This window comes from Scardinius erythrophthalmus, assembly GCF_964197995.2.
Source record: "Scardinius erythrophthalmus genome assembly, chromosome: 14".
Classification (NCBI taxonomy): Eukaryota; Metazoa; Chordata; class Actinopteri; order Cypriniformes; family Leuciscidae; genus Scardinius; species Scardinius erythrophthalmus.
Window position 1 is genome coordinate 31642861 of NC_138234.1, and position 27999 is coordinate 31670859.

The 27999-nt window shown below is 38.5% G+C and overlaps 2 protein-coding genes across 3 annotated transcripts; both read left to right on the forward strand.

The window, feature by feature from the left end:
- The first annotated feature begins 3533 nt into the window (after nucleotides 1-3533).
- Nucleotides 3534-7602, forward strand: manf (mesencephalic astrocyte-derived neurotrophic factor). 2 transcript variants are annotated; one of them, XM_081383975.1, is made up of 5 exons: nucleotides 3534-4624; nucleotides 4731-4819; nucleotides 5662-5789; nucleotides 5917-6058; nucleotides 6826-7443. In XM_081383975.1, exons 2-5 carry the CDS (start codon nucleotides 4732-4734, stop codon nucleotides 7008-7010), a joined length of 543 nt encoding a protein of 180 aa, XP_081240101.1. In that variant the 5' UTR covers nucleotides 3534-4624; nucleotide 4731; the 3' UTR covers nucleotides 7011-7443. The 2 variants fall into 2 exon arrangements, with proteins under 2 accessions (XP_081240101.1, XP_081240100.1); XM_081383974.1 differs by having other exon boundaries at nucleotides 3534-4819; nucleotides 6826-7602.
- A 544-nt stretch (nucleotides 7603-8146) lies between these two features.
- On the forward strand, nucleotides 8147-12029 carry rbm15b (RNA binding motif protein 15B). The gene has a single exon (XM_081384021.1). It carries the CDS (start codon nucleotides 8361-8363, stop codon nucleotides 10809-10811), a length of 2451 nt encoding a protein of 816 aa, XP_081240147.1. The 5' UTR covers nucleotides 8147-8360; the 3' UTR covers nucleotides 10812-12029.
- The last annotated feature ends 15970 nt before the right edge of the window (nucleotides 12030-27999 follow it).

Here is a 27999-nt window from a genome sequence, read left to right on the forward strand (position 1 = left end):
GCAGTTTAGACAGTGTCATTGATTATAACGGGAGTTTTGGCGAAAGTCCAGAACTCAGTCACTTATAAACTCACACTGAGTGATTGACAGCTCAGTCAATATCACAAATTAAATATCAGATTACTATCATGCTATTAAGAGAAACAATGTGAAGTTGACCGTTTAGTCACTGGCTTGATTTACTGACGCATAAACAGCAATAAACGATTTTGAGACAAAGAACTGTACATGAATCATATCAGAAATCACTGATCACAGATTAGGAAATAAAATTAGCACGGTTATTAAAATTAGGTCCATATCTTGCAGTAACAGTCTGTTTGCAAAGCCTGCGCCGAAATTGCGACTGATTTGACAAAGAATCCACAGTGAAATGTACCGAACAAAGAAATAATGCACTACTTATACATTCACATTGTTGAATATAAATAAGCACTTTTCTAGCATTAGGATCCTATGGAAGTAATATTATTTTTAGTCCATTGATCCTATATCACTCTTCTCATCTCACTAACGCTCCAGTGGGCGTGACTCAAAGATGTAATGCGTCTATTACGTCATAATGTGACAAAATTAGAAACGAGTCGTTTTCTGAGCTTGATTTCAAGCTGTTTTTGGACTAATGAGGAAGTTTTGAATTCTGAAACTTATAGGATGTTTTATTAATACATGTCAAAATATCAAGGAAAACTTGATTTCTCAATTCATGACTCCTTTAAACATCACATATATTCTGATTGGCTGTGATTTCATTGTGTCATACGATATACGGACAGACAAATTACTTGTCACACTCGTTCACATGGTTAGGCATATCTTTTATTTTATTAATATTTTAAAACCACTGTATTTTTATTTTTTATTATGGGTGTTCTCCCATTAATTTTGCTATCTGTATTATAAATAATCTCTTTTTATTCATTGATTTTATTTTAATTTGTACTGCACTGTTAGGCCCTACACAAATTAATGATGTGGTTTTGTATCACTTAATTAAGAGGATATATTATGGGTTTAAAAAGTACTTTTTTATTTATTTCTGGCATGCAAACACAAAAGTATACTTTAGGCTGCTCATAGTATGAAATGTACTTAAGCCTCAAATTATCAAAGGCAAGTTTTTAAGTAAACTTTTGAGAAATGAAAACTTTTCATGGCAGGATATGTACAGAGTGAAATGCATGCATCGCAATGGCTGATATGACTGATGGTTCATCACTAACAATCTTTTAATGGCCAGATAAAGCAAATACACATGATAGAGGGCCTTCTGTAAATGTTCATTACATCCAAAACATATTCCCATCTGTTTTCCGTTAGTCAGAAAAGACATAACTTCCATTGTCTATTCGTTTATATGCTCTTCCTCATAAAGTGAATCTTGGGAAACTGCTGATGGTATGCAGTTGTATATTATTATTTTCTTTACTAAATTATAAAGACATAAAATGATGAAGTAAGTGTGTCATGTCTCCAAAGACATATAGAAATGGGTTGAGTGATTAGTTAATAATACTTGTTTATATTAACTTTAATCATTTTAGGGTTAATTCAAACAATATAAATAATTTTTATACACATTGTATATTCAGTGATCAGGGAAGGAACTGGAATCTATGCAAAGATCGAGTGTTATAAGACAGAGTGTCGAAGTATATCCGTCACAGCCCATTCTGTGAATATTAGCACTGATAAAACTAAAATGCATTAATATTTGTTGTTTTGAGCATTTCGTATTATGCTTTCTAGACATTTTGCATGTAAATATGGTCTGACGGATACTGTGTGTCTTGTATTCGTTCACCATCGTAATGTTGCTTGTATATCCAAGCAAAAAAGTTCTAGATAAAAAAGTATTATAATCACAATTCATTAAAACCTTATGCTTTACATGAAGGTTACTCATTTGGCACAAGCAACTATAAAAAAAAAAAAGAAAAAAAAAAAACGAGTGTACATATTTTACATGTTTGATATCTCCATGGAGGCAAGCCGACCGTTTTGGATTCAAAGTTTCAGATTGAGGGTGACATTTTATTTTTTACATGATGAGGTTGCCCTGATCAGCTCCTCTAATTCAATTCCAGATCAATACTGTTGTTATGTGTGAATTGCTAATGAAATAGTGGGTTTATTTTCCTGAAGGGATTGATGACTTGAATGCGGTTAATATTGTCATACATTTGAAATGACAGTTTCTGGTAATGTGACAGGATGAAATGGGTGTGCAAAGGGAAATGTTCTTTTTTGTTGTTGGTCTCTGTACATATGAAAAACTAAGTAAAGAGGGGTACTAAACGCTCTGGCCTGCATTACAGTTCGTACCACACCATGTCTGGCTTTATTTTGTGTATATAATCCTTCAAAAGCTTTGTATTTATATGGTCAAGAGGGACAAATCATGTATAGACTGAGATTAATTGTCTGCCTTGTACTTTCTGATGTAAATGTGTTTTTAAAACTAAACTGCAAACAAGTGAAAAAGAAAAAAAAAATCTTTCAATGGCCTACTCACTACAGTTATTTTGTGTATTTTGCATTGAAATCTGAAGAGCGTTTTGTTTTACCATGCAGAAATACGAAAACCTTTGTACAAGTATTCTCAAAGTATTTTTTCTGTATATATTGTGCTAGCATGAATAAATGTGGTGTGGATTTTAGATGTAAATACACACTTTTTCTTTCCTACTTCACTTAACCGCTGTGACGTGTAATTCATTAATAATGCCTAATATTAAAGATAATGTTTTATCGACTGCTATTTGCCTTCTTTCCTTTACTTGGAGGTGCGATTGAGTCATTACCATTTAAGTTCCATGGTTGTGTGTGTGTGTGTGTGTGTGTGTGTGTGTGTGTGTGTGTGTGTGTGTGTGTGTTTATTGACAACTAAGTATTAAAAGGACCTTGAAAAAAAAAAAAAACTATACAAACAGCAAAAAAATATTACACAATATATGACCCATCAAAAACACTATTTGCCTCAAAAAATAAATGATGGCTCCTCATACCGAAAAACCATAAAGTTAAAAGAATAGAGAAGTCAACAAAACAACTATAACGATAAAGACACAGAGGAACTATTGTTGCAATCACATTTTTTTTTCCAGCTAATGAACGATAAAAACATTGACAGCCAATCCGAATCCACCCGACTTTAAAGAGCTTAAACATTTAATGTCGACTAATAGTGTAGATTATAATATAGTTGTTTCAAGTAGTTATCTTTCTTAGAGTGTTCTGAGAACTCAGTTAAGCTTTTTGGTTACTATCTACATTCATTAGCCAATACCTAGGCTAAGTCTTACCTGAATAAAGAGTGGATTTACTGTTTAAAGTGTTATAGCAAATGTTTGGAACTAAAATGGTAGGCCTATTGCCTTTTGGTGACACCAATATACTGTTCATGTGAGAGAAATATCACAAAATGGCCTTCTTTTATAATATACTTACTGATAAAGCAAATTTTGGTGGAATGATGACGGTTGATTTATGTAAAGCGTCACCGGATGGAGGAGAACTACAAACATGGCGCTAGTGCAAACCACACATCATCGTCACCAGGGGCCGGTTGCACCAGCTGGGCGTAAGTTATAACTTAGCCTAGTTTTGACGTAAATGGACACCAAGTTACGACTTGCGCACTTCTAAATATTTTTGCGTTGCACCATTAAACTTAGTTGAAGCGTAACTCTACGTTTAAACTAAATATTTACGGCAGCCTCCGATCAGGAGTAACGGATGGAATAAAATATCAAACACACTGAACTTCATCAATAAGCTATTATTTTACCTGACAGACTTCAATTCTTAATACATATATGATTATGCAGACATTTACACTTGCTTACATTTTAAGAGAGAGAACATTATGTGAAAAGATTACTTTGTTAGAGGCTATCTTTAACACAAACCCATCCTAAACAGCACGTCGCTGTGTGCATCGGTCCATGGTGTGCATGTCAAATATCAGTCATAATCAATAAACGTAATTTCTTATGCTTTTTGTATCAATATTTATTTATTTATCCTTATTCATTTAATTTCAAATACAGTTTCTGAATGTTACATATAAAAACACTTATGCTATTCATGATCAAGTATCGTATTTAATGGAAACTTATTTTTACCGTTAGTAACGTGAGGCAAAAGAATGAAGGATAAACTGAAATTCACAGCATTTCAACACAACATCTGCTCACGTATTTGAAGGCTGCTATTGGATAACCGAGGCTAAACGTCATATTATGCGACTACGCATTACTTTACGGAGAGCTTACGACCTACTAGCTACGTTCTGCCTTACGAACAAATGGTGCAACGGAATAAAGTTCAGAGTTAGTTACAAACTAGCTAGTAGTTACTAAGCCTCTAGTGTGGACTTTACGTTCCAATTTAAGAAAGAACTTACGAACGGCTGGTGCAACCCTACCCAGGAATGTTCACCTCAGAACCAATCAGAGGCCGCCAACTGGACTCACTCCCTGGATGAACACTGCACATCCATTCAGACAAGAGTGCGTGTTGCGACGTCATGCGCCAGCCAATAGACGAGCGAAGAGTGTACCGGTAACCAATCATTTGCGAGAGGGGGCGGGAACTTTCAATAGGAAGCGCTGTTGAATCGGTACGTTGCGTGTTCTCGAGCCGGTATCTTTAATGATCGTACAGAACCAAGTCTAGCACTTTTTCATACCGTATTTAAGTAGTTAAAGACGTTTGTTTGGTTTTAGGATGTTATATTTAAGTGGGCTTTCCGTTGCACTGGCCCTGGCGCTGGTTCCGAGCTACAGTGACGCTTTGAAAGATGGAGAGTGTGAAGGTGAGTTTGTTTAATATCTTCATCATGTAAACATGTGCAGGAAACACACATTACCTGTCAGAAGAGTCTCACTTCTGCGTGTTATTCATTGGCTTTAGTTTAGCTATGTTGTATGTTTAGTTGAGGTATTTTTATTGGGTATTTTTGGTTTTTGTTTCTTACTGTTAACTACTTCAGTTATTTAGTTGATTTGGGTTATAAGGTGTTAAGCTTTAATAGTGTATATTTCTAAAACGATATATTATAAAAATAAGTATTTTATAAATATAAAGTAATTTATATTATTATTGTGAAGATATTTATTTATGTAATTTTGTAAATTAGGTCACATGACCACTACTTTGTTTTGTTTTCTGTGAAAATCTTTTGATTTCTCATATCATACTGTAAACTGTGGATGACTTGATGCAGGTTATTATCAGAAACCCATACATAAATAAGCATTTCATATTCAGAACTATCTACGGCACACCTATTCATATATTGGTCATAATTTCCTATTTTCCTATTCATAAACTGATCAGTAAATAAATACCTGATATGATGCTATATATGACATTTATCTAGATGATTTCATAAATGTGACTAATCTTGTTGCACAGGTTTTAACAAGGTTGCCACTTAGAAATATCAGGAAATTATTATGGGGTGGAAAAACTTAAAAGACATGTATACTTTAATAGTGAATACACATTACTTCAAGTTTTATTTTCTGGCATATTTTTTCATCAGTTAGATATTGTTGTATTGTAAAGTAAATCTTGCTTGTAAGCCGTAATGTCTTGTTAATGTATGGTTTTCAAAGAAAAAATCGTCCTTTGTGCATGATTTTTGCATTGCAGTCTGTGTGGGTTTCCTGGAACGGTTTTACCAGACGCTAAAAGACGACGACGTCAACTTCAACAGCGACTCCATCGAAAAAGCTCTTCTAAAATTTTGCAAAGATACCAAAGGGAAAGAAAACCGCTTTGTAAGTCTTTGTGTGTATCAATGAATTTTTCTTTTTTTCTTTCTTGTATTATTTCTGTTTGTTAATTCTTACTTTGTGTGTGTGTGTGTGTGTGTGTGTGTGTGTGTGTGTGTGTGTGTGTGTGTAGTGTTATTACATAGGGGCAACAAGTGACGCAGCAACAAAAATTATCAATGAAGTTTCCAAACCGATGAGTCACCACGTGCCAACGGATAAGATCTGTGAAAAGCTCAAAAAGAAGGACAGTCAAATCTGTGAACTGAAATATGGTAAGTTGCATAGAAAAATACACTGGCCGGCCATTTAAATAGGCAAATGCTTCAGAGTCTATGATTGGATCATCTTTGCAGTGATTATGTTTCTAGACTGTTATATGTTTGGCAACAGTTCTTCTAACCCTATTGATGGAGTGTGTAGCTTTCATTTCTTAAACAATTAGTCTGAAGACACATCATGGCCATATTTCAGGATGACAATGTCAAGATTCATCAGGCTCAGATTGTGAAAAAATGGTTGGGAGGAGCATGAAGAATCATTCATTGAAAGTGTTTGGGATGTGCTGGAGGAGACTTTACAGAGTGCTGGACTCTTGCATTGACAATACAAGATCTTGACCAAACAGTAATGGACATAAATGGTGTGATGTAATTTCCATCAATATGGCCATGATGTGTCTTCATACATGGTTGTTAAAGAAATGAAAAGCTACACACTCCGTCAATAGGGTTAGAAGACCTGTTGCCAGATATAATATGCTAGAAACATAATAATCACTGCAATAATGATCCAATCATATACTCTGAAGCATTAGCAATTCTTTTGGGCGGGCGGTGTGTTTTCCTCTGGTTCATTTATTGCTTTTGTCTGGTGGTTGGTGAGTAACCATATCAAATCCATAGTTCTGTTTGTTTAAGCATCCTGCCCATCCCAAGATGCCAAATAAATCGCTCTTGCCAATCTAATGATCTATATCCACTTTTTATAGTTATAAAACAAAGTATACTGCCAGCCACTAAATGCATGTTCCTCCTCCTAGATAAACAAGTTGACCTGAGCTCTGTCGACCTGAAGAAGTTGAAAGTGAAAGATCTGAAGAAAATCCTGGAGGAATGGGGCGAATCCTGTAAAGGATGCGCAGAGAAATCCGACTTCATTCGCAAGATCAATGAGCTAATGCCCAAGTATGCGCCCAACGCAGCCAAGGCACGGACAGATCTGTAAACTTGCAGGGAATTACGGGACCAAGGCAGCGGCCAAAGGCATTTAGGGTGGAGGATTTGCGCTGTGAAGCTGACTGACCATTGTGTTGTCACGTTACCATGTACTCCTGGGGTAAACATCAAGAAACCGAGCGCACACACTTCCGTTAAAAATACAACCTTTCATTTATGACTTGCAATGTGCAAGTTTGTAGTTCTAAATAATATCCAACACAACCTATGTTTGCCACCTGACGTAATGGGAAATATGTTTGACACGCTTTGACCAGTTTGATTTACATTTTCTTTCTTTTTTCTTTTTCTTTTTTGAGGGTATAGGCTTTCTTAATTGATTCATTATTTCAAATTTAATGGAGGAAAGTCTCATCTTCAAAATATGAGGGTCAGTTTGAGTGTAAAATGTGTTTAATACAGTTATACTGTCTTTTTTCATTAAAAGAACAAAAGAAATTGGTCTTGTCCTTTATTATTATTATTTTTTGTTTGTTTTATTATATTGTTTTTATCATTATGTTTGCATTTAACATTGTACCTTTTAAATCATGGCCACTTTTTGTACAATTTCCTTCAGGGCATTAACATTTTATTTCACTACCAAAACACCATGTGATGGTATTGAATTGATATGGTTATATAATTCAATATTATATAAATATTATTATATAATATATAATATTACAGCTTTTGGTACATGAAATAAGTTCATGCACATTATTTGGATTGTCATATGACATGCATACCTTTTTTATTATTGTATATCATGTGATGGTTTGCCTATGTTTGGCTATTTTTGCATATACTGTGCATAGTATGTGAATTTTCTGTATGCATAGTGGACTAAATTTGCTCAAATGTGTAGTGTATAACGGGGGAATATTGTATGCAATGCACACAACTGGATTTGATAAGGTTTATTGTTGCATTTAATATATTATTTCACATTCACAAATAGACTGTGCAGTAGCACAATAAAACTCTTATTGAATGAGAATAAGTATTAGATTCTTATGAAACGTATTAATACAATTAGCTCTTAGAACTTTATTTTACAGTCAATATTGATTTTCCATAATTCTAAAGCGTCACGCGAATGCGCACTGACGTCAGCTAGGCTCCTCCCACTTGCGGGGCGCGCACATTCCTTTTGTCCAAGATGGCGGAGTAGATGCATCTGAAGCGACGCTAATGTTTGTCGTTTTATTTTTATCGGTGATATTCAACATCCAGGCGAACGTTTTTCCGTGCAAACGTTAGTTAAAGTCCTCCTCACGGATGTACAAAAACTCCTGGAGCCGTGAGATTTCACCTCGGAGCTGATTTTATATTTTTGCGGGGGGAGCATCACTGTAAAATGAAGCGGCAGGCCGAGCGCGACGCGAGTCCGTCCAGAACTCTCGCCAAACGCGTCCGCGAGCGAGACCGCGAGCGCGAACCGAACCCACCGCTCGCGTTGCTGCTCGCGGAGAGCCGAAACTATCATAAACGAAGCCGCAGCCGAGAGCGGGAAAAACCGCGGGTCCGTGAAGAGAGAGAGAGTCTGCATCACCGCCCGCATCACGAACTGGGTCTGCTGGGTCGAGCCCCCCTCCGAACCACCTCAGTCCTGCCTAAAGGTAAGACTGTGACACCAGCCACTGAAACAGTGGGTACACGACTAGAATACAAGACACTACTTATCAGCAACCTTGGATCTCAGCTTTCTGATGAACATGTGGAGGACGGACTGTTTCATGAGTTTAAAAAGTTTGGAGATATGAGCGTTAAGCTGTCTCATACGCCTGAACTGGGTCGCGTTGCCTATGTCAACTTCAGACACACGGAAATTGCACGGGAAGCACGTCACGCTAAAACCAGGTTGGTGCTATATGATCGTCCACTCAAAGTTGAACCCATGTACATGCGGCGTCGCAGTGTCACGCCTCCAGATGTTAGTTATGTATCTCTGCACAGCGCTGCCTACACCTACAGACAGCGGTCCCTGTCGCCCGGCGCTGGGAGCACTAGCGCCCTTCGGGAAGTGAGACCCAGGCATTACGTTGATGGCATGGGACTCAGCCGGGACCGCGTTTTGGACTATTACAGCGCTTTAGAGGAGAGGAGCCGTGCGTATGCATATCAGCTTCCTGAGGACGACTTAAAACCAGAGGACGATCAGAGAGCCACGAGGAATTTGTTCATCGGAAACTTGGATCATAATATTTCTGAGGTGGAACTACGACAAGGATTTGAGAAGTATGGGATTATTGAAGAAGTCGTTATCAAGCGGCCCGCTCGTGGACAAGGCGGAGCGTATGCTTTTCTTAAATTCCAGAACTTGGATATGGCTCACCGGGCTAAGGTGGCCATGCAGGGGCGTATGATTAACGGCAACCCGATTAAGATCGGATACGGGAAAGCCAATCCGACGACTCGGCTTTGGGTCGGCGGACTTGGCCCGAATACGTCTCTCGCTGCTTTAGCACGCGAGTTTGACCGCTTTGGGAGTATTCGCACCATTGACTATGTGAAAGGAGATAATTTTGCTTACATTCATTATGAGAGCTTGGATGCAGCCCAGGCCGCTTGCGCGCAAATGCGTGGCTTTCCTCTGGGCGGTCCGAACCGTCGGCTACGTGTGGATTTTGCGAAGGCGGAGGAGACGAGGGCGTACCCTCAACAGTACCAGCCGCCTTTGCTCCCGCCTCCTCATTTTGATATTCTCGCTGAGGGTTACGGACGCCACCGCAGCCTAGAGAGGGAGCTGAGAGCGAGGGCCCGCTCACCGTCACACCCTCTGTTCGCCGAGCGAGAAAGAGAGCGCCTTTCGGACCGGGAATGGAGTCCGCCGAAGGGACTGGAGCGGCGGGCGAACCCGGAAGCGTTTGGGCGGGTCCGGCAGCGCAGTCGTAGCCGCAGCCGGGAACGCTGGGTAAAGGAGCGGGACCTCGAACGGGGGCTGGGGAAAAACTGGGAGGAGCGGCGCAAGCGAAGGAGCCTGAGCCCCAACGACCGTCCCACCGAGGAGCGAGGACGGTCAAAGCTCAGAGGAGGGGCGCCGGCCACCCCTGAAGACAGTCCGGACCGGGGCCGCGGGCGTCTCCCGGACTCCACCTCAGAACCCCTCGATCACACCCCTGACATCAGCAGACACTCCAGCGACGAGCGTCCCGCGCAGGACGAGTCTTTGCATCTGAGGAAGGACGAGCGGGATCGCAACCACCGCAAAAGCGAGAGCGACCCGGACTCGCAGACGGACAAGTCCAAAACGGACTCCAAAAAGCCCAGCACGCTCTCCGAATACGCCCAGACGTTGAGCCGCGTCTGGCACGGTTCTCTCGTCCTTAAAAACAGCTGCTTCCCCACAAACATGCACATGCTCGAGGGAGGCGTGAGCTTTCTCCACGCCCTCATGAGAGACAACCAAGCGGGAGGCGCCAAGATCACGCAGCTTAAAATTGCTCAGCGGCTGAGGTTGGATCAGCCCAAACTGGACGAGGTGACGCGCCGCATCAAGCTAGGCAGCCCGGACAGCTACGCCGTGCTCCTCGCCGTCCAGGGGCCCATGGACCGGGACGCCCCTCCTCCAGAACCAGGCCTTCAACAGCGCCTTCTCCGCAACCTGGTGACGTACCTCAGGAACAAGCAGGCGGCAGGGGTCATCGGCTTGCCCCTCGGGGGCCCCAAAGAGCGGGAGACGGGGGGCATGCTGTACGCCTTCCCTCCGTGTGACTTCTCACAGCAGTATCTCCAGAGTGCTCTCAAAACTCTCGGCAAACTTGAGGAGGAGCACCTGGTGATCGTGGTGGTTAGAGACTCACCTTAACACTTCAATTCCAACTCTCTAGAACGTTCCACACAGATTTTATGCCTTTTATGATTTTAGGGATGGACCTTTTTAGTTTTAAATACTTCCACATAGTCATCATTCCCTTCTTAAAATGTTTTGAAATCAAATAGCATCCCAGAGAAGTTACAAATGAGTTGTTTTTTTGCCTCAGCTGTGCTCAAAATTTTCCATTGTATTCTACTTTAAAAAAAAGTGTTTTATATATTTGCATGCACAAAGCAATTTGACTGAAGTTCCCATCCGGTGGTTTGCTAAAATGGGTGTACTACGTACTGGGCCTCATTTTTTAAAACTCAAAACAGAATGTGCGTAAATCATTTGTAAAAATCATGTGTTGGTGAATTGTATCATTCAATTCGCTCTGAGTGTTTACCTAAAACAAAATATTTGTCGATTTCTGTTGACCGGAATTCAAGTATGTGGCTACACGTTCAGTAACAGTTTTTCTCTCGCTGTCCGTTTCACAAAAATCCTAGGTTTTTTTTTTTCTTTTTTTTTTTTTGAAATAAAACGGTGCTTGACAAGGCGGTATGTTCAGCTCAGATGAGCCGTTTGTGTCGTAACTGATGGCATCTACCTCTTTAACCATGTAACACATCAGGTATGTTTGACAAAATGAAGCGAGTCTTTGAGCCCATTGCGTTTTAATTGTATGTTGTTATAAATATGCACCTGCAGCACTAACAGAAAGGTCATGTGACCATACTTATGTTACATAATGAACGAGTACTGTACCGATCCAGACACACTAATGTTTGTAACCATTACTAACACTACGGTTTAAGCTCGTGTTTGTTTGTACGCAGTGCCCTACGCTGAATGACTAGTTGCCGAGTCATTTGAACCCATTGGTAAAATTGAGTCAACACACACATTTAAAGCAAGTGCTATTCTGAGAGTTTTTAAACAAATGTCCTGTGATTTGAATTCCATACTGATGTCTAAACCTGAATCAAGTGTTATTCTTAGATTTTAGTTGATAATCATGGGGTTTGAAGGTCCACCTGCCAACACTACAACCATTTGCACTGAACGGTAATTTTCCATCGTTGATTTTTAATCGTGTTCTTTTGTTTTACACCTCTTTTAACACTCCTTTTTTTTGTAATACTTTTATAGGAAGTCTTTTTTTCTGTCTGTATACGAAAACTGTATGACGTATAAAAAAAGTAAACATTTCATGTGCTTGTTTTTAAACTCGTACCTCCTGTCGTTATTTGCAAAACTGTGCAGTTTAATGTTTAGCGACATGTAATGGAAATGACCCGTCTCCATAGTTACCTCTTCTCCATCTCAGTCCTGCCTACAAAAACAAGTTGTGAAGGTTAAAGTGGTAACCAGGCAACCACATCCATCATTGAAAAAAAAAAGCTCCCAGAGTTCAAATGAGGCTTGACTGTGAAGCAGCTTGTAATGACCGCTAGATGGCAGTGTGGTCAAAGAAAAGCAACATTAACTCAACATGTGAAATGGCAAGTTCCTGCTGTGCACGTGGGAAGTTGCTTCAGGGGAAGCAGTGAGTGCACTGCATATTAAATGCTTGCTGAGAAATTGTTGCGGCATTGAACAGATTCAAAAGCAGTCTTCATTTAGTTTCACCCTATGCCAGTATGCAAACGAAGTAGTTTGCATACCATATTTATGCTGTTTAATATGTAGATCTACATGATGCTGGAAGATTAACCAGCCTTATTGTTTTCAGAAGCTTGTTAATTATTTATAATGTGGTGAGTGACTGTAACACTTAATTAGCTAATTTCTCAATGCCAGAATGAGAGAATGTAAACCGATCAAGCCACTGTAGTCCAGTCTGTCAAATCCTGACGGATCTCCCAACGCTTTCCTGCTGACCAACTGTCCGTACGGAAAGGCTTTAGAGTTGCTTAATTGACTGAACCTCCTCTCTCAAGGTGACGGGTCATTTTAAATTGGCCATTGTTACAGGGTTTTTGTGTGTTTGCAATTGTCAAGCTGCCAACAACTGGTGTAATTTGAACAGGCCACTGATGTCATGCTATTGGAGAACTGTGATTCATGAGTCAATATGGGACGGCCTGAATCGCTGCTCTCATATTTGACTGTCATATTTTGATTTTGTCTGAAAGCATTAGGTAAGGTGTTGAATGTCGTATTGGGGAAAAAAGGGTGTCGTGTAGTTCTAACCAATGTTTGAAACTCGTGTGAATAATAAATCTTAAATTATCAACAAATATTATTTAAAGGTCTATATATATATATATACATAAATATATATATATATATATATATATATATATATATATATATATATATATATATATATATATATATCCGTATAGTTGTTAAAATATATAATTTTGTTAAATATGACAATTTAAAAGAAGTTTTCTATTTTTATATATTGTAAAATGTCATTTATTCCTTTGATCAAAGCTGAATTTTCAGCATCATTACTCCAGTCTTCAGTGTCACATGATCCTTCAGAAATAATTCTAATATTTTGATTTGATGCTCAAGAAACATCTCATTATTATCAATGTTTATCAATTTGTTTCTGAATTATTTGATGAATGGAAAGTTCTATTTCATTTATTTGAAACAGAATATTTTGTAACATTCTAAAATCTATTTACTGCATCCTTGCTGAATAAAAGTATTGATTTCTTTTATTTCTTCCACCCCACTTATTTCTTCCAAATAAATGCTGTTCTTTTTTTTTTTACTTTTTATTCATCAATTAATCCGGAAGAAAAGATCTTAGGTTCCATAAAAATATTAAGCAGCACGACCGTTTACAACATTGATAATAAATCAGCATATTAAAATGATTTCTGAAGGATCGTGTGACAGTGAAGACTGGATGCTGAAAATTCAGCTTTGATCACAGGAATATATATTAAAGTATATTAAAATAGAAAATCATTATTAAAATTGTAATAATATTTCAGAATATTATTGTTTTTTTTTTCTGTTTTTTTGATAAAATAAATTCAGTCTTGATGAGCAGAAGATACTCAAAAACATTAAAAATGGTGTTTCCAAACTTTTGACTGGTACTGTATTGGTAACACGTTATAATAAGGTTTCATTCGTTAACATTAATGTATTAAACTAACATGAAATAACCGTGAGCAATGCATTTGTTACTGTATTTGTTCATTTTTGTTAACGTTAGTTGATAAAAATACAGCTGTGCATTATTTAATGTTAGTTCACAATGCATTACCTAATGTTAACAAATAACTTTTTGATTTTAATAATGTAGTTGTAAATGTTGAAATGAACAAAGATTAGTAAATGCTGTAAAAGTGCGGTTCATGTTAACTAATGAAACCTTATTGTAAAGTTATAACTCTCTCATATATACAGTGGTGTGAAAAAGTGTTTGCCCCCTTGGTAAATATGGCTGTAAAAAATAAATCTGCATTTTTATTCCTTTTGATATTTTATTTTAAAAATGTGCAAAAATCTAACCTTTCATTGAAGTAAAATAATTGAAAGTAAGGGGAAAATCACATTATGAAATAAATGTTTTTCTCCAAAATACGTTGGGAGCAATTGTTTGCCCCCTTTTATTAAATACTTTTTGCAACCTCTTTTTTTCCAAGATAACAGCTCTGAGTCTTCTCCTATAATGCCTGATGAGTTTGGAGAACACCTGACAAGAGATCAGAGACCATTCCTCTAATGTTTTTGTTTCATCTGACCATAGAACCTCATTTTCTGCCAGAGGTCCTGGACATCTTGTTCAGATACATGGCATCACGGATTCGATCAAATACCAACAGATAAAAAATCTAAACCTGACAGCCTGTTCTAGAAATCTTATAACGGAGAACAGGATGGACAGATTCTGAATGGTCTCTGATCTCTTGTCAGGTGTTCTCCAAACTCATCAGGCATTATAGGAGAAGACTCAGAGCTGTTATCTTGGAAAAAAAGAGGTTGCAAAAAGTATTTAATAAAAGGGGGCAAACAATTGTTCCCAACGTGTTTTGGAGAAAAACATTTATTTCATAATGTGATTTTCCCCTTACTTTCAATTATTTTACTACAATGAAAGGCTGGCATTTTTAAATAAAATATCAAAAGGATTAAAAATCCAGATTTATTTTTTATATCCATATTTGATCATATTTACCAAGGGGGCAAACACTTTTTCACACCACTGTGTGTGTGTGTATATATATGTATATAGCCTATATATATATATGAAGACTTCAGATGCAAAAGCCTCTAAGTGCCATCTGACATTTTCTTCTAAAATGAGCATTTTTATCAAGCTCGTATATTTAGGTTCAGTAATTTTACTTTATTGAAAATTAATAGGTAATTTTCATTGCCATTAAAGTTAAATAACTGAACATAAACATACAAGCCTGAAATCATTCTAGAAGAAAATTTCAGATGGCACTTAGAGGCTTTTGCATCTTAAGTATTCATATATATATATATATATATAGCTTTCATTAAGACATTGATTTAAGGTGAATTGGGGATGTTAATGAAAGGTAAAATATTTTTTAATGTCTTTTATGCATAGTTGTTTTTTTTAAATCATCCAAATCAACATGCAAAAGATGTCTTTAAACCTTTTTCAAATCTCTTTAAGACGATTCCGTTGGATAGATTGAATTTTCAACACTTAACTATTTGTCACAGATGCATTTTTTTCTTTTTTACTTTTGAGACATTGATGGATCCTTTGAAGCAGCACTTGAAAGGATTTTTAAGAAAGCGTCTTTCCATGGTGTGCTGAGCCAGCAGCCCGTCTGACCTGCATATGTCTGATCGCTTTAGTTTGCGCTATTGCACTTGAATACATTAATGTCCACAATTCACCTCAACCCAGTGATATAATATTAAACGCAACTGCGAGTTGTGCTGTTGATTTTTCCAACTAAAAAGGCCACATCTAGTTATTTCAGGCACAGCACGGTTCGTTTGCCAGAAAAACAATATTACCTTGCTTGGGTAACAACTCTACGGATTTTCAAATGTTCACATGAAACGTACCGACTGCAACTGAAATCTCAAGTCGCACAACAAGGTTATTTATTTACAAGCACGTGAATCCCTTTGCAGCTCGGGGTTGTTGTGCTAGCATGTTTTTGTACGCTGTCGGCTAATGTCTTTACCTAATTCTTTTTTGCCCTTTTTGTCGTTTCGAATCACAAGTTTCATCCCCTGGGCGTAGACTGGGATTGGGTGTTTCGGGGTTTCGGCTGGTAGCAGACCATCGACCCAGAGCACTTCACTGTAAGCTAGCCTGATGCTCTTATGGCGCAGGAAATGGAAGACAAGTAATGAAATATTAATGCGGATTCATGAGAGGGTCCAATGAAATCCATTAAAGCGAGGAAAATCAATGAAACATGCTTCTCCACTGCTTCTCAGCTGGGCTGATGAGTTGACCGGATCTGGTGATGTAGTTTTCTTCATCTTTATGGACCTTCGGTAAGAACGCATATGAACAAGACCATACTAGAGTTCAGCCATTAGTGACACATGGGACCTTCAAACAATTAGAGAGTGAATTAGTGCCCGCCCCCTTTTCCAGCGGGTCTGGAAGTATTTTTTCCATTCATTTTTCCCATAGGGATTATACAATAGTCTTTGTTAAAGAGTTATAAGCCAAGCCAATCAGCTACTAGGTAAATCACAACACTACAAACAAAAAGACTGTGTACCTAACCGCTTTTAGTAAGGGAAAGAACTACAATCCCATGAAGCATTGCAAATAGCATAATTAAATTAAAAATGGAGAAACATAAAACTACTCATTTGCAAATGTTGATTATATCTATACAAGTTTATCGCAAAATATGCATATATATTCAAACATTTCAGTATTTTGATCGACTCGATTTAGTCATTCGCAATGCTTCATTAGAGTGGGCGGAGCTAATGAGATCTGTTTCGACTCTGATTGGTGGAATTTTCTGTACAGCATTATGGGTAATGTAGTTTGTCATTGGGAATTCCACTGCTAAACACAATTAAACACAAAATAAGTACTTTAAAGGTTTATATGTTGTCGTTCAAAATTATTTTCCTTATGGAGAAAATGAATGGAGTTTTTACTTACGGAACTCAGTTGTTGCACTTTATTGCAGCTTAAGCTACGTCTACATTAATCCTGATACATTTGAAAACGCCTTTTTCTTTTCAAAACACTCTCACACTTTCAAGCGTTTGTTGTCCACACTGAAATGTCAGAACATGCTAAAATCATCTTAATGTGTTTTGTGTAAAAGCTCACTGAGATGATAGCGAGGGACCAGACATAATTGATCTTATTAGCAATGTATCTTACTGGTACGTCCAGGTCGGACTCAATTGTCATTCCATGTTTGGTCTAAAACACAATTGCTCTCATGTTTTGCCACAGGACAAATTTTCCGTCATCTTTTCAGGAATGTAATATGAAGATTGTACAAAGTAACATTTACCATTAGCAACACTGTTGTGTTGTGAATAGCACATACCTTTATAAACACACATGTATATGCACCACATGACTTCCGTTTCAAATACCTCCGTTTTAAAAGTCCACACTATAGCTCGAAAACGGCATTTTAAAAGTATCCACCTTGGGGAGCGTCGTAGTTTTCGCAGGACAACAAACGCTGTCTCAGTGTGGGCGAAAGGCCAAACATAGGGAAAAAGATGCGCTTTCAAATGTATCCGGATTAGTGTAGACCAGGGTTCCTCAAATCCTGTCCTGCATATTTTAGCTCCAATCAAAAACTCACCTGCCATAGCTTTCTATTAATCGTGAAGACACTGATTAGCTTGTTCAGGTGTCTTTGATTATGATTGGAGCGAAACTCTGAAGGACAGTGGCCCTCCTGGACCAGATTCGAGGAACCCTGGTAGCCTTAGACCTCTATAGAATTGCAATTACGCATTTTTTTTTTTATATTTATAAAAGAAAGAAATGTGTTGGCTTGATGTTGACTCGATATTATTCTCCCTCCCCAGATCGTCCAGAATCATTGAGATGCAAACATCTGACCCCAAATCAGCTGCCGTACACCCTTTGATCCGTCCATGTGCTCCAAAGAGGGCATGAACATGGATTCCTAGTAAAGCTTGCAGGATATGGTGCAACCACACATCACCATCAGTCCCGCAGTCCCGAAAGGCCTGGCAGATGATGTCAGCTGAGCCTGGGCTTTGCATTCTGTCAGGCAGACATGTGGCGTTGTGGCTTTTGGCCGTCACAAGTATCTGTGACATACCTACCATATAGCTTTAGGCATTGTTACACGACTACAAAGAAAGCTGCTCATCGCTGTCGGGAGCTTATGGCCCTGTCTCGCAAATCCGACTCCGTTAAGTCAGGGACAGGAGCAGGAATCTCCCAGGAACAATTGTCGACTGTTTTGTCCAGATAAGATTGCGGGTGTATTTTTAAACCATGAAGCAGCACAATAGAACAGGCAGTGCAACCCTGTGGAGACGTGACTAAACAATACTCTCTCTCAATGCAGATGGGTGAATCTCACTAAACACATCAAGAAAACGTCGCACCCCATAATATACACACTACCGGTCAAAAGTAGAATATCAATATCATATGTTGACCCGGGAACAACATTCCAATCAGCCAATTAGATTTGAGGGATAGGTTTATAGTTTACGTCAAGTTTAGGCTTACAAAAAGGGTTAGGGGCTTCTACTCCACTCTTTTTACCTATCATTCATTTCATCATCATCATAGGTTTAGGGGTAGGACTATGTTTTTAGACAGGAATAGGTGGTTTGCAGTCACGTGATTGTGATGACGCGCAAAATTCAGATAGAGGGCAGGAAGTGAAGATTGGAATGGACGAGATGGAGTAAAGTCCGAACTGTACTACTTTAGACGCTATTACAAGAGAAAAATATAACAAAAAATTTAAACATATGTTGGACGTGATCCTTACGTTATGAAGAGGAGCGATTTTTCAACTGAATTGAAAGATTTGCCTGAATAACGTTACGTTTGTCTTCAGTTACAGGGGTAAATTACAAACTCAAAGAAAAGAAGAAACAATTACTTTAACTTTACAAAGTTCTGAAAATGGTACGTTACACAGACATCCACATAAGTTGTATTAACTCACCTTTGACGAAATTATCACTGCACACACGGGCGTTTTCCGATTCGGCTCCTCCCGACCACAGACGTAGGTTTGCAAGCCATTTTTTCCGCCGTTTTTCGGTCAATTTCTTGCATTTGTCCCCCTTATGAACAACAACTTTTGGTACACGATAAAAACTGTTTTGATCGATTTGAGCAACCATAAACGACGCAAAACATCGGCTTTTTGAGTTTGTTATAGTGCTTCCTAAATGTATCAAATCACTTCCTGCCCTCCATCTGCATTTCGCGCCATGACGTGACGTCATATGCAAACAAGCTATTTTAAGTTGTTGCTCTAAGAACACGTCTTGCGTGACAAAATCAAGGCGACTCTTTAAAGGGATACTTCACCGATTTGCATTAAGCTTTGTATCAGTAGAAACCCGGTGGTATTTTCGAATGACCGTGCTTCCCTCCCTCATGTCCCCCTGAGGCGAGAGATTTCTGTATTATGTGTCTGGAAAAAAAATTCCGATGACGCAAAAATCATTATTTTGCATCATCGGAGGCTTTTTTGTCCAGAGGCGAGAGACTACACCCAGTAGGAGGAGCTAATTACGCATGTCTTCAACCGGCCCATAGGGGGATCTCACAATAAAACGCCGTCTTTTCAGTTTCGAGTCGACTAGTAGCCTAGTTGTATCATTTCTTCCGATACTGCCCTCTGTAACCGGAAGGCGTGGCTTGGGAGTGGCCTCGTAGGGCAAGTGCATTCTGGGAGTTGTTGTCTTTCATCCACATGAGCTAAAAATACATTTCTGGCTTTTCTCAAGTCTAGAAGGCACTTGCAGTCTTGTGGGCTTAAGGAGTGGGTATACGCCATTTTCAATGTCCCGCTCCGTCTCTCGCACAGTTGAGCGCATGAGCATTTTAAAGGACCTGTCCCAAATGGCACACTTCATATGCACTTTCGGTCTTGTGAACTTACAATTGCTACCATGTGCGCGTGTCCGTTAAGTTCATGAGACCGAAGGGTGTCCCATTTGTCATTTTCAGTCGATATACTCGTAGGAAGATTGTTTAGGGTGCCATTTGGGACAGGGCCAAAGTAAACTCCTTTGGCCGTGAGTGTGGAAAGATTTACTGCTCGAGAAACATTTCTTAACATTATCAGTGTTGAAAACAGTTGTGCTGCTTCATATTTGTGTGGACATTTCTGCAAACCGACACATTTTTTTTTTTCAGGATTCTTTGATAAATACAACAACTTTTATTTGAAATTGAAATATTTAATCACAAAAGTGAAAGTGCTTACTGTCAATTTTGATCAATTTAATGCATCCTTGCTAAATAAAATACTGATTTCTTAAAATCTTATTGACCCCAAATTTTCGAATGGTATTAAGCCTATTTGTAGGACGTAACTTTGTTGTGCATTGTGTCATCGTTTTCATGACAACGACACATTCATCTTTGGATGTTTTTATTATATTTCTCAGTGGTAATTATTTTTAGATCCTTATTAGATATGATTTTGTGGTATTGTCTCAAAGGCTTCAATTGAGACACCATCAAATTTAAGAAAACCCATGAAGCAATCCATTAGATTTGAAGATTTTTTTTTAACACCAGTCTAACACTTTTATTAATTTGCCTTAGGGGAAGTGCATGTATCCCATTTCTAATTAGAAGTAAATGTTAATAAAGAGCATGGTGTACAGAAGGGAGATTGTCCGAGGGGAGCTGTTTGAACTTATGATACAGCATTTTCCATTAACAAGCATAGGCAGTCTATAAAGCAGTTATTAACTGCAATTTAGTGTACACTCTCTGCCATTGTACATTGATCTCTCCTCATACAAATACATGATAATACACAAATACTCTACCAGTACAAAGTTTGAAATAATTAAGATGTTTAAATGTTTTAGAAAAAAGTCTCTTCTCACCAAGGCTGCATTTTTTGAGCAAAACGGTGAAATATTATTTCAATTTAAAATAATAGTTTTTTATTGTAATGTATATTAAAATATAATGTATTCCTGTGATGCAAAGCTGAATTTTCAGCATCATTACTCCAGTCTTCAATGTCACATGATCCTTCAGAAATCATTCTAATATGCTGATTTCATGATCAATAAACTTTTCTGATTATCCGTGTTGAAAACAGTTCTGCTGCTTCATATTTTACCATTCAAATGTAATAGTAAGATAAAAAAAAGAATGAAATTAATACTTTTCTTCAGCGAGGATGCATTAAATTGATCGAAAGTGACAGTAAAGACTTTTACATTGTTAAAAAAAGGGGGGGGGGGGGGTCCAGGTCCTCCACCTCCTTCTGTTTCAGACCCTGTGATTGATCCCGTTTTCTGATGGTCCTCCTGAACCATCCTCTGGGACACTGGGAGAGAAAATTTCAGAGGTCTTTGATCTGAGGTGAGGAGTTTACAGTATTGGATTGAGGATCACTATTACAGAGAGGGGTTTGGTGGTTCGGCACAAAGAAATGTCATTCAGCCTCTTCCTCTGCAAAGCTTTAGTTCTTCAGAAGGCTTGTGTTGATAACCAGGTCATTCAGTGGAGCCTTTCACAGTTTGTTTTGCATATAGTGAATGGGAAGGCAGTTTGTACATGACATGTGTGTATAGCTTGATAAATAGGCTGTGTGCTCAACGCACTAGTGAATGAGCGTGAGGGACCGACCCCTGTGTTTAATCGCTTAACACGCAGACCTCTGTCTGTGCTGAAAACCCTCATTGTCGTTGATTGTAGGATTGCTGTATAAGTTTCAGATCTGCCAGTGTGACTCACTCTCATAGACGCGTAATTACAGGGACTGAGAACGAACCCACGCGCCTTTGTGACGTCTCGTGGATCCAAATAATGGTTAGGAAGGGGGAGAATTCAACTCAGTTAAAACTGCAGCCACTTTAACATCTTAACCCATGTTCAGTATTCCCTGTCGAAACGGGAAGTACGAGCTAAACATATTTGAAGAGCTCATCATTGTTTTTATAGCCTTAATTTGCAGCAGGTGGTATTAAAGTGCTGCTATTATGCTGTGTTAAAGGCTCTTTATTTTGTTTTGAAGGTCTCCTGCAATACAGTAGGTTTACATGCATCCAAGGTCATAAAACACTTTCAATTTCTCATTATATACATTTGCAGCATCACCTCATTTCTCACAGTGTCTGAAATTGTTCAATAGAGAATTCAGTCTCTTTTCCAACAGCCTAGATCTGCTCTGATTGGTCAGATGGCTCAGTCTGTTGTGATTGGTCTACTCTGCTCTGATTGGTCAGATGGCCCAGTCTGTTTTGATTGGTCTACTCTGCTCTGATTGGTCAGATGGCTCAGTCTGTTGTGATTGGTCTACTCTGCTCTGATTGGTCAGATGGCCCAGTCTGTTGTGATTGATCTACTCTGCTCTGATTGGTCAGATGGCCCAGTCTGTTGTGATTGATCTACTCTGCTCTGATTGGTCAGATGGCCCAGTCTGTTGTGATTGGTCTACTCTGCTCTGATTGGTCAGATGGCCCAGTCTGTTGTGATTGATCTACTCTGCTCTGATTGGTCAGATGGCTCAGTCTGTTGTGATTGGTCTACTCTGCTCTGATTGGTCAGTTAACCCAGTCTGTTGTGATTGGTCTACTCTGCTCTGATTGGTCAGATGGCCCAGTCTGTTGTGATTGATCTACTCTGCTCTGATTGGTCAGATGGCCCAGTCTGTTGTGATTGGTCTACTCTGCTCTGATTGGTCAGATGGCTCAGTCTGTTGTGATTGGTCTACTCTGCTCTGATTGGTCAGATGACCCAGTCTGTTGTGATTGGTCTACTCTGCTCTGATTGGTCAGATGGCTCAGTCTGTTGTGATTGGTCTACTCTGCTCTGATTGGTCAGATGGCTCAGTCTGTTGTGATTGGTCTACTCTGCTCTGATTGGTCAGATGGCTCAGTCTGTTGTGATTGGTCTTCTCTGCTCTGATTGGTCAGATAGCTCAGTCTGTAGTGATTGATCATCTCTGCTCTGATTGGTCAGATGGCTCAGTCTGTTGTGATTGGTCTACTCTGCTCTGATTGGTCAGATGGCTCAGTCTGTTGTAATTGGTCTTCTCTGCTCTGATTGGTCAGATAGCTCAGTCTGTTGTGATTGGTCTACTCTGCTCTGATTGGTCAGATGGCTCAGTCTGCTGAGATTGGTCTACTCTGCTCTGATTGGTCAGATGGCTCAGTCTGTTGTGATTGGTCTACTCTGCTCTGATTGGTCAGATGGCTCAGTCTGTTGTAATTGGTCTTCTCTGCTCTGATTGGTCAGATAGCTCAGTCTGTTGTGATTGGTCTACTCTGCTCTGATTGGTCAGATGGCTCAGTCTGCTGAGATTGGTCTACTCTGCTCTGATTGGTCAGATGGCTCAGTCTGTTGTGATTGGTCTACTCTGCTCTGATTGGTCAGATGGCTCAGTCTGTTGTAATTGGTCTTCTCTGCTCTGATTGGTCAGATAGCTCAGTCTGTTGTGATTGGTCTACTCTGCTCTGATTGGTCAGATGGCTCAGTCTGCTGAGATTGGTCTACTCTGCTCTGATTGGTCAGATGGCTCAGTCTGCTGAGATTGGTCTACTCTGCTCTGATTGGTCAGATGGCTCAGTCTGCTGAGATTGGTCAACTATTTGACCATTTTTATTTCATGGTATCTTTAAAGCTATTGTGTAAAATAAATCGCCTAGCCCTAGAGGCTCATATTAAAGACAGTTTATTTAGCTTATTTACTGTTAGTCATCTGATATTTTATTTCAATCATAATCATTCATGAAGTGTATGATTAATTAGCATTATTGTTGCATTTTGACGACAGAGAACCAAATCTTAACATAACAGGATAGCAAAATCTTTAATGAGGAGGTGTTTTATGAAATTCTCAAAAACACTAAAAAAGGAAAGTCTTCCTCAAATGTATTAAACAATTTGGTTTGTCATCCCACTTTCTTCTTCATTCAGTATTTTCTTTTTTTCTTTTCACTATGTTCCAGTTTGAATCACATTAGCACACTGCAAAATTTCATCATTCATTAACGGGTCACCCGAGGCCTCGTTGCCTTTGATCGTCTTTTTGATCTTAAAGGAATGAGGCTATTATACAAACCTTTATTTTTTCATTGAACCTCAAAACAGACCGAGTCCACATGGATAATGATTGCAATTGTGTATCCCATGATGCTTCTTGCCCTGGCCTTGGACAAATGAATGGCTGTGTGTGTAGCATTGGAGGCAAAAGTTCAATCTAATGTGAAGGACATCAAATATATTAGTCACAGAACTCTTGTGACCATTTTGTGATTTCAACAGGGGCGTCAGTATAGGAACGACCAGGAATGACAGTACAGTGCTATTTTAGTTGTATTTTGAATTAGATTGTATTTTTTTAATTAGTTTTTGTTCATTTTAGATACATTTTTAGTAATTGTATTTAATTTTTTTTTTTAAATATTGCTATTTAGGTTTAATTTGTTTATTCAATTTTAGTTTTTTATTTCCAGTGAATAATTTTAGTGCTTATATTGTGCCAAGGCAACATTTCTAATATTTGTTTAGTTTAGTATGTTTTTTTTAACAAATATATATTTCTTTTAGCTTTATTTCAATGAACAGAAATGTTTTAAGCAGTTTTAGTTAACGATAATAACCCTGCAACGATAACAGTTTAATGCAAACACTCCTGTTTTTGACATAAAAGTTTTAATTGTGTACATTGCTAAAACAATATGCATATTATTGTCTAAGAAGACTTTTCTCGGTTATGTCTTTCCTCAGTGAGCTTACTTTTTTGAACCCTATTGAGATACTATTATAGTTTTTACTTTTTAAAACTATAATAGTATCATTACTATAGTTTTTAGTGATTTTATGTAAAAAAATAAGTGTAAAAATAATCAAGTTTTTTAGATTTTGAGTGAAAGTTTATTTTATTGAAAGTTTTTTTTTTAATGATTTAAGTATAATAACCCTGTTTGTAAAAGCACTTAATCACCTTTACAGTGATGCTCTTACAATGGAAATCTTGTGGGGTTTAAATGCAAGGCTAACCTTGTCTGTGCAAAATTACAGCTATTTTCCATCTTTAAAATGGTATAAACTGGAAAACTTTAAAATATTATTAACTTTATAATGCATAACCTTTTCCATATTTATTTCTGTTTTCATCTTGCATTGCCTGAATACAGAAATTAGACATTTGCCTTTAAAATTTAAGATTTTAAACTTGGTAGACATGACCTTGGTTATCGACATCACAAGATCAGACTTGCATATATGCTACAACTTGGCAACTAAGGCCAAATCCAGGGCAATATGTAAGAGAAAATCAATATTTTCACGTTACAATGGGAGATTTGGCCTGTTAATAGAAAATGGTGAAGTTGCTGTTTTCAGTTTCATCATATTTTACAGGCTTTCACATTGCCTCTAGGGAAGGTCACAGTGGCCCTAAATCATTCTAGATAGCTTAAGGCTAAAAATACACTCTAGTTTTCTTTTTAATGGGCTGAGCTGATTTCAGTTTCCTGTGAATTCCATTCCAATTTTCATGTTTTTTTCCCCCCAATACATGGCACAGAGCATGAGCTTTTATTCGCATGCCAAACCCACTGGTGTTAGTTCCCACCACAGCCAAATGGCCATCACCACATAATTACTGGCTTCCGTTTCAAACTGCTTTGTCTCCAGATTGTCTTTAATTGTTGGTAAATTGCAAGTATTATTCCACTCACTGGCTGTAGGAGGTTATTGTTGCATAATTACTCTTGTAAAGTGTGCGTCTCAGACTGTGGACATCAATTGGAGGACACCAAACCTGGTGGGTTTTTCTTGCTCGAGATGTCATGGATTGCCGTGTGTGGGCATCAGCGAGTTCCTTTGTGAGAGATGTAGACTGTGTTTAGGCTGTCATTACACACACCCCCACCCGTTCGGGACAGATAAACCCCGCCTGTAAGAATTTGTTTGTGTTAGAGCAGCTGCTGTGAGGTGTAAGCTTTATTCATAGACTGCTTTCATCTCTGGCGTCGTTGCATTCATTGGCGTGATGGCAAACCGCCATGGGCGGCACTCTCAGCCCAGGTTGCACTGGGATAGTTAGATAGAGGGGTGGCTGATGTGTCAGCATGTTATTATAGCTGAGTTTGTTTATTATACAGATGAATTTCGGCAATCTCTGTTGAGATTCAGCTGTACTGCTCTCAAGGGTCCCTTCCTCAGAAATGAAAATACACCGTCTGCACTGAGTGACACAATAGAGACTTGTTCAAACAAAGTGGGATGTCTTATTTTAGACTGCTTATTTCAACGGCCCACTGCGCAATGGCTTTTTAATTAGCTTTTGAGAGGATGCTAACCTTGTAAAAACGTAACCTCAATGTTGACAGGCCAGGCAAATCTTCTAATGACAGTGTGTTGGCATTAATACTCCATAACTGGTGGGTTGTGGAGTGTGCAGTCAAAGAAACTACATCAACAACAGTTTTGCTGATGCAAGACTTTTATTTTGAAAGACTTACGTGAAAGCTGTTGACACTTCTGTCAGATAGCCTAAATGCCTGAGAAAAACGCGTTGTCCTGATTCAGTAGCTGCTGTCAAATGAGATGTTGTCAGGCTATATGTCAGTGTCATTATTGTAACGTTATTTTCGTAGCTTGTTACGAAATAAAAAGTCTCTCGCCTCAGAAAAACAAACTTTCCTGTCCGGTCAGCCGTTATACTGCGCTAGTAGTGCTCACTCTTCAATTGCACACGCAACTGTGGCGGCGCACGCTGTATATCGGTTCACGATAACACGCAAAAGAAACTACGAGCACGCAACGTCGTTACGTTGTCAATAAGTCAGTCACAAAATAAAAGTAAAATACCAATACTGGTACGTCTTGTGTTAGCTGAGAAGGATTTGCATGCTGGTATGATGTATATCAGGAGCAGTTTCCATGTTTCATTAACAGTTCATGTTAGTATTGTGTATTCTCCATGGTAAATGTTGTTTCCATAACCCCAAAATACAACAAAAACTAGTTTGGGACTGCTATTAGCTAATAGCTTTACCTCATAGGCCTACTGTTTATTTATCAGTATTAGTCATATTCTTACAATTTATGTGTATGTTAAGTTAAAGGGGGATGGTACTTGTGTGTGTCAACAAGGTTTGTGAAATAAATGTGCATGTTTACATTTCTTTTTTTATTATAATAGGCCTATATATACAGTAATTCATAATAAAGTGCATCGCGGCTTATTGACCATGGGGAAATGTGGGTCCCATGGCCAAACGAGTTGAGAACCACTGGCATAATGAATGCTAAGAATGGCTGATTTGAAGACTTTTTTCACAATAGCAATTTAACCTTGACAGATGTAGTGTGAGTGTAGAAGCAATTTCAATAAACACACAAAAAAATGAATAGTTAAATTCCTAGTGAAAAACTAATCTAAACTGCGTGAAAAGATGATTGTTCACTTTCATGAAGCATTCTAGATATAATCTAGTCAGTCTCAAATTACTTGTTGAAAATTCACAAACATCGCAAAGTTGTGTGTGGTTGGAACGACAGCTCTCGACCTGTGGTTAGAAGCAGAGTTTCTTGCATGACGTGGACTCAATAAATCCTTATCTTGAGCAAAATAAGCAAGATGACATTCAGTACAATCTATATATTTTATTTAGAGTACATACAAATGTCATTTACGTCTCTTAGTTTGTCAAGAGACAAAGTGACATTTTTAAAGAGTGAGCATGTGTATACGTGTTCTAGATCCCGGACGAGCCCCCATTTGTTACGCCCTATGGCTCAAAAGGGACGCAATCAAAATTGGGACACATAAGAAAGCCGAACTTTAAAGATTATTTTTTTTTTTTTTACAATAGGAAACCTATACAAAAGATGTGTAATGTAGAAGTCAGGCGTCAGTAGTGTAATGCTAAGGGAATGTACAATACAATTTCGGGACTAGCTAGTTGATTTCTTCAACTATGCATAGTACTATGGTAGTGAATCAGCGAGATACGTCGTTGTCGGGAAACGCACTCCTGAATTCGAACTTTGTAAGAAAGGGGCGGGGGTTTAAGCAGATGA

Excerpts from the sequence above, each read along its gene's own strand:
- rbm15b (XM_081384021.1), top strand. The coding sequence starts at position 8,361 with ATGAAGCGGCAGGCCGAGCGCGACGCGAGTCCGTCCAGAACTCTCGCC.
- manf (XM_081383974.1), top strand. The coding sequence starts at position 4,732 with ATGTTATATTTAAGTGGGCTTTCCGTTGCACTGGCCCTGGCGCTGGTT. Across the intron at positions 4,820-5,661 it reads GAAAGATGGAGAGTGTGAAG|TCTGTGTGGGTTTCCTGGAA; the intron begins GTGAGTTTGTTT and ends TTTGCATTGCAG. Across the intron at positions 6,059-6,825 it reads AATCTGTGAACTGAAATATG|ATAAACAAGTTGACCTGAGC; the intron begins GTAAGTTGCATA and ends TCCTCCTCCTAG.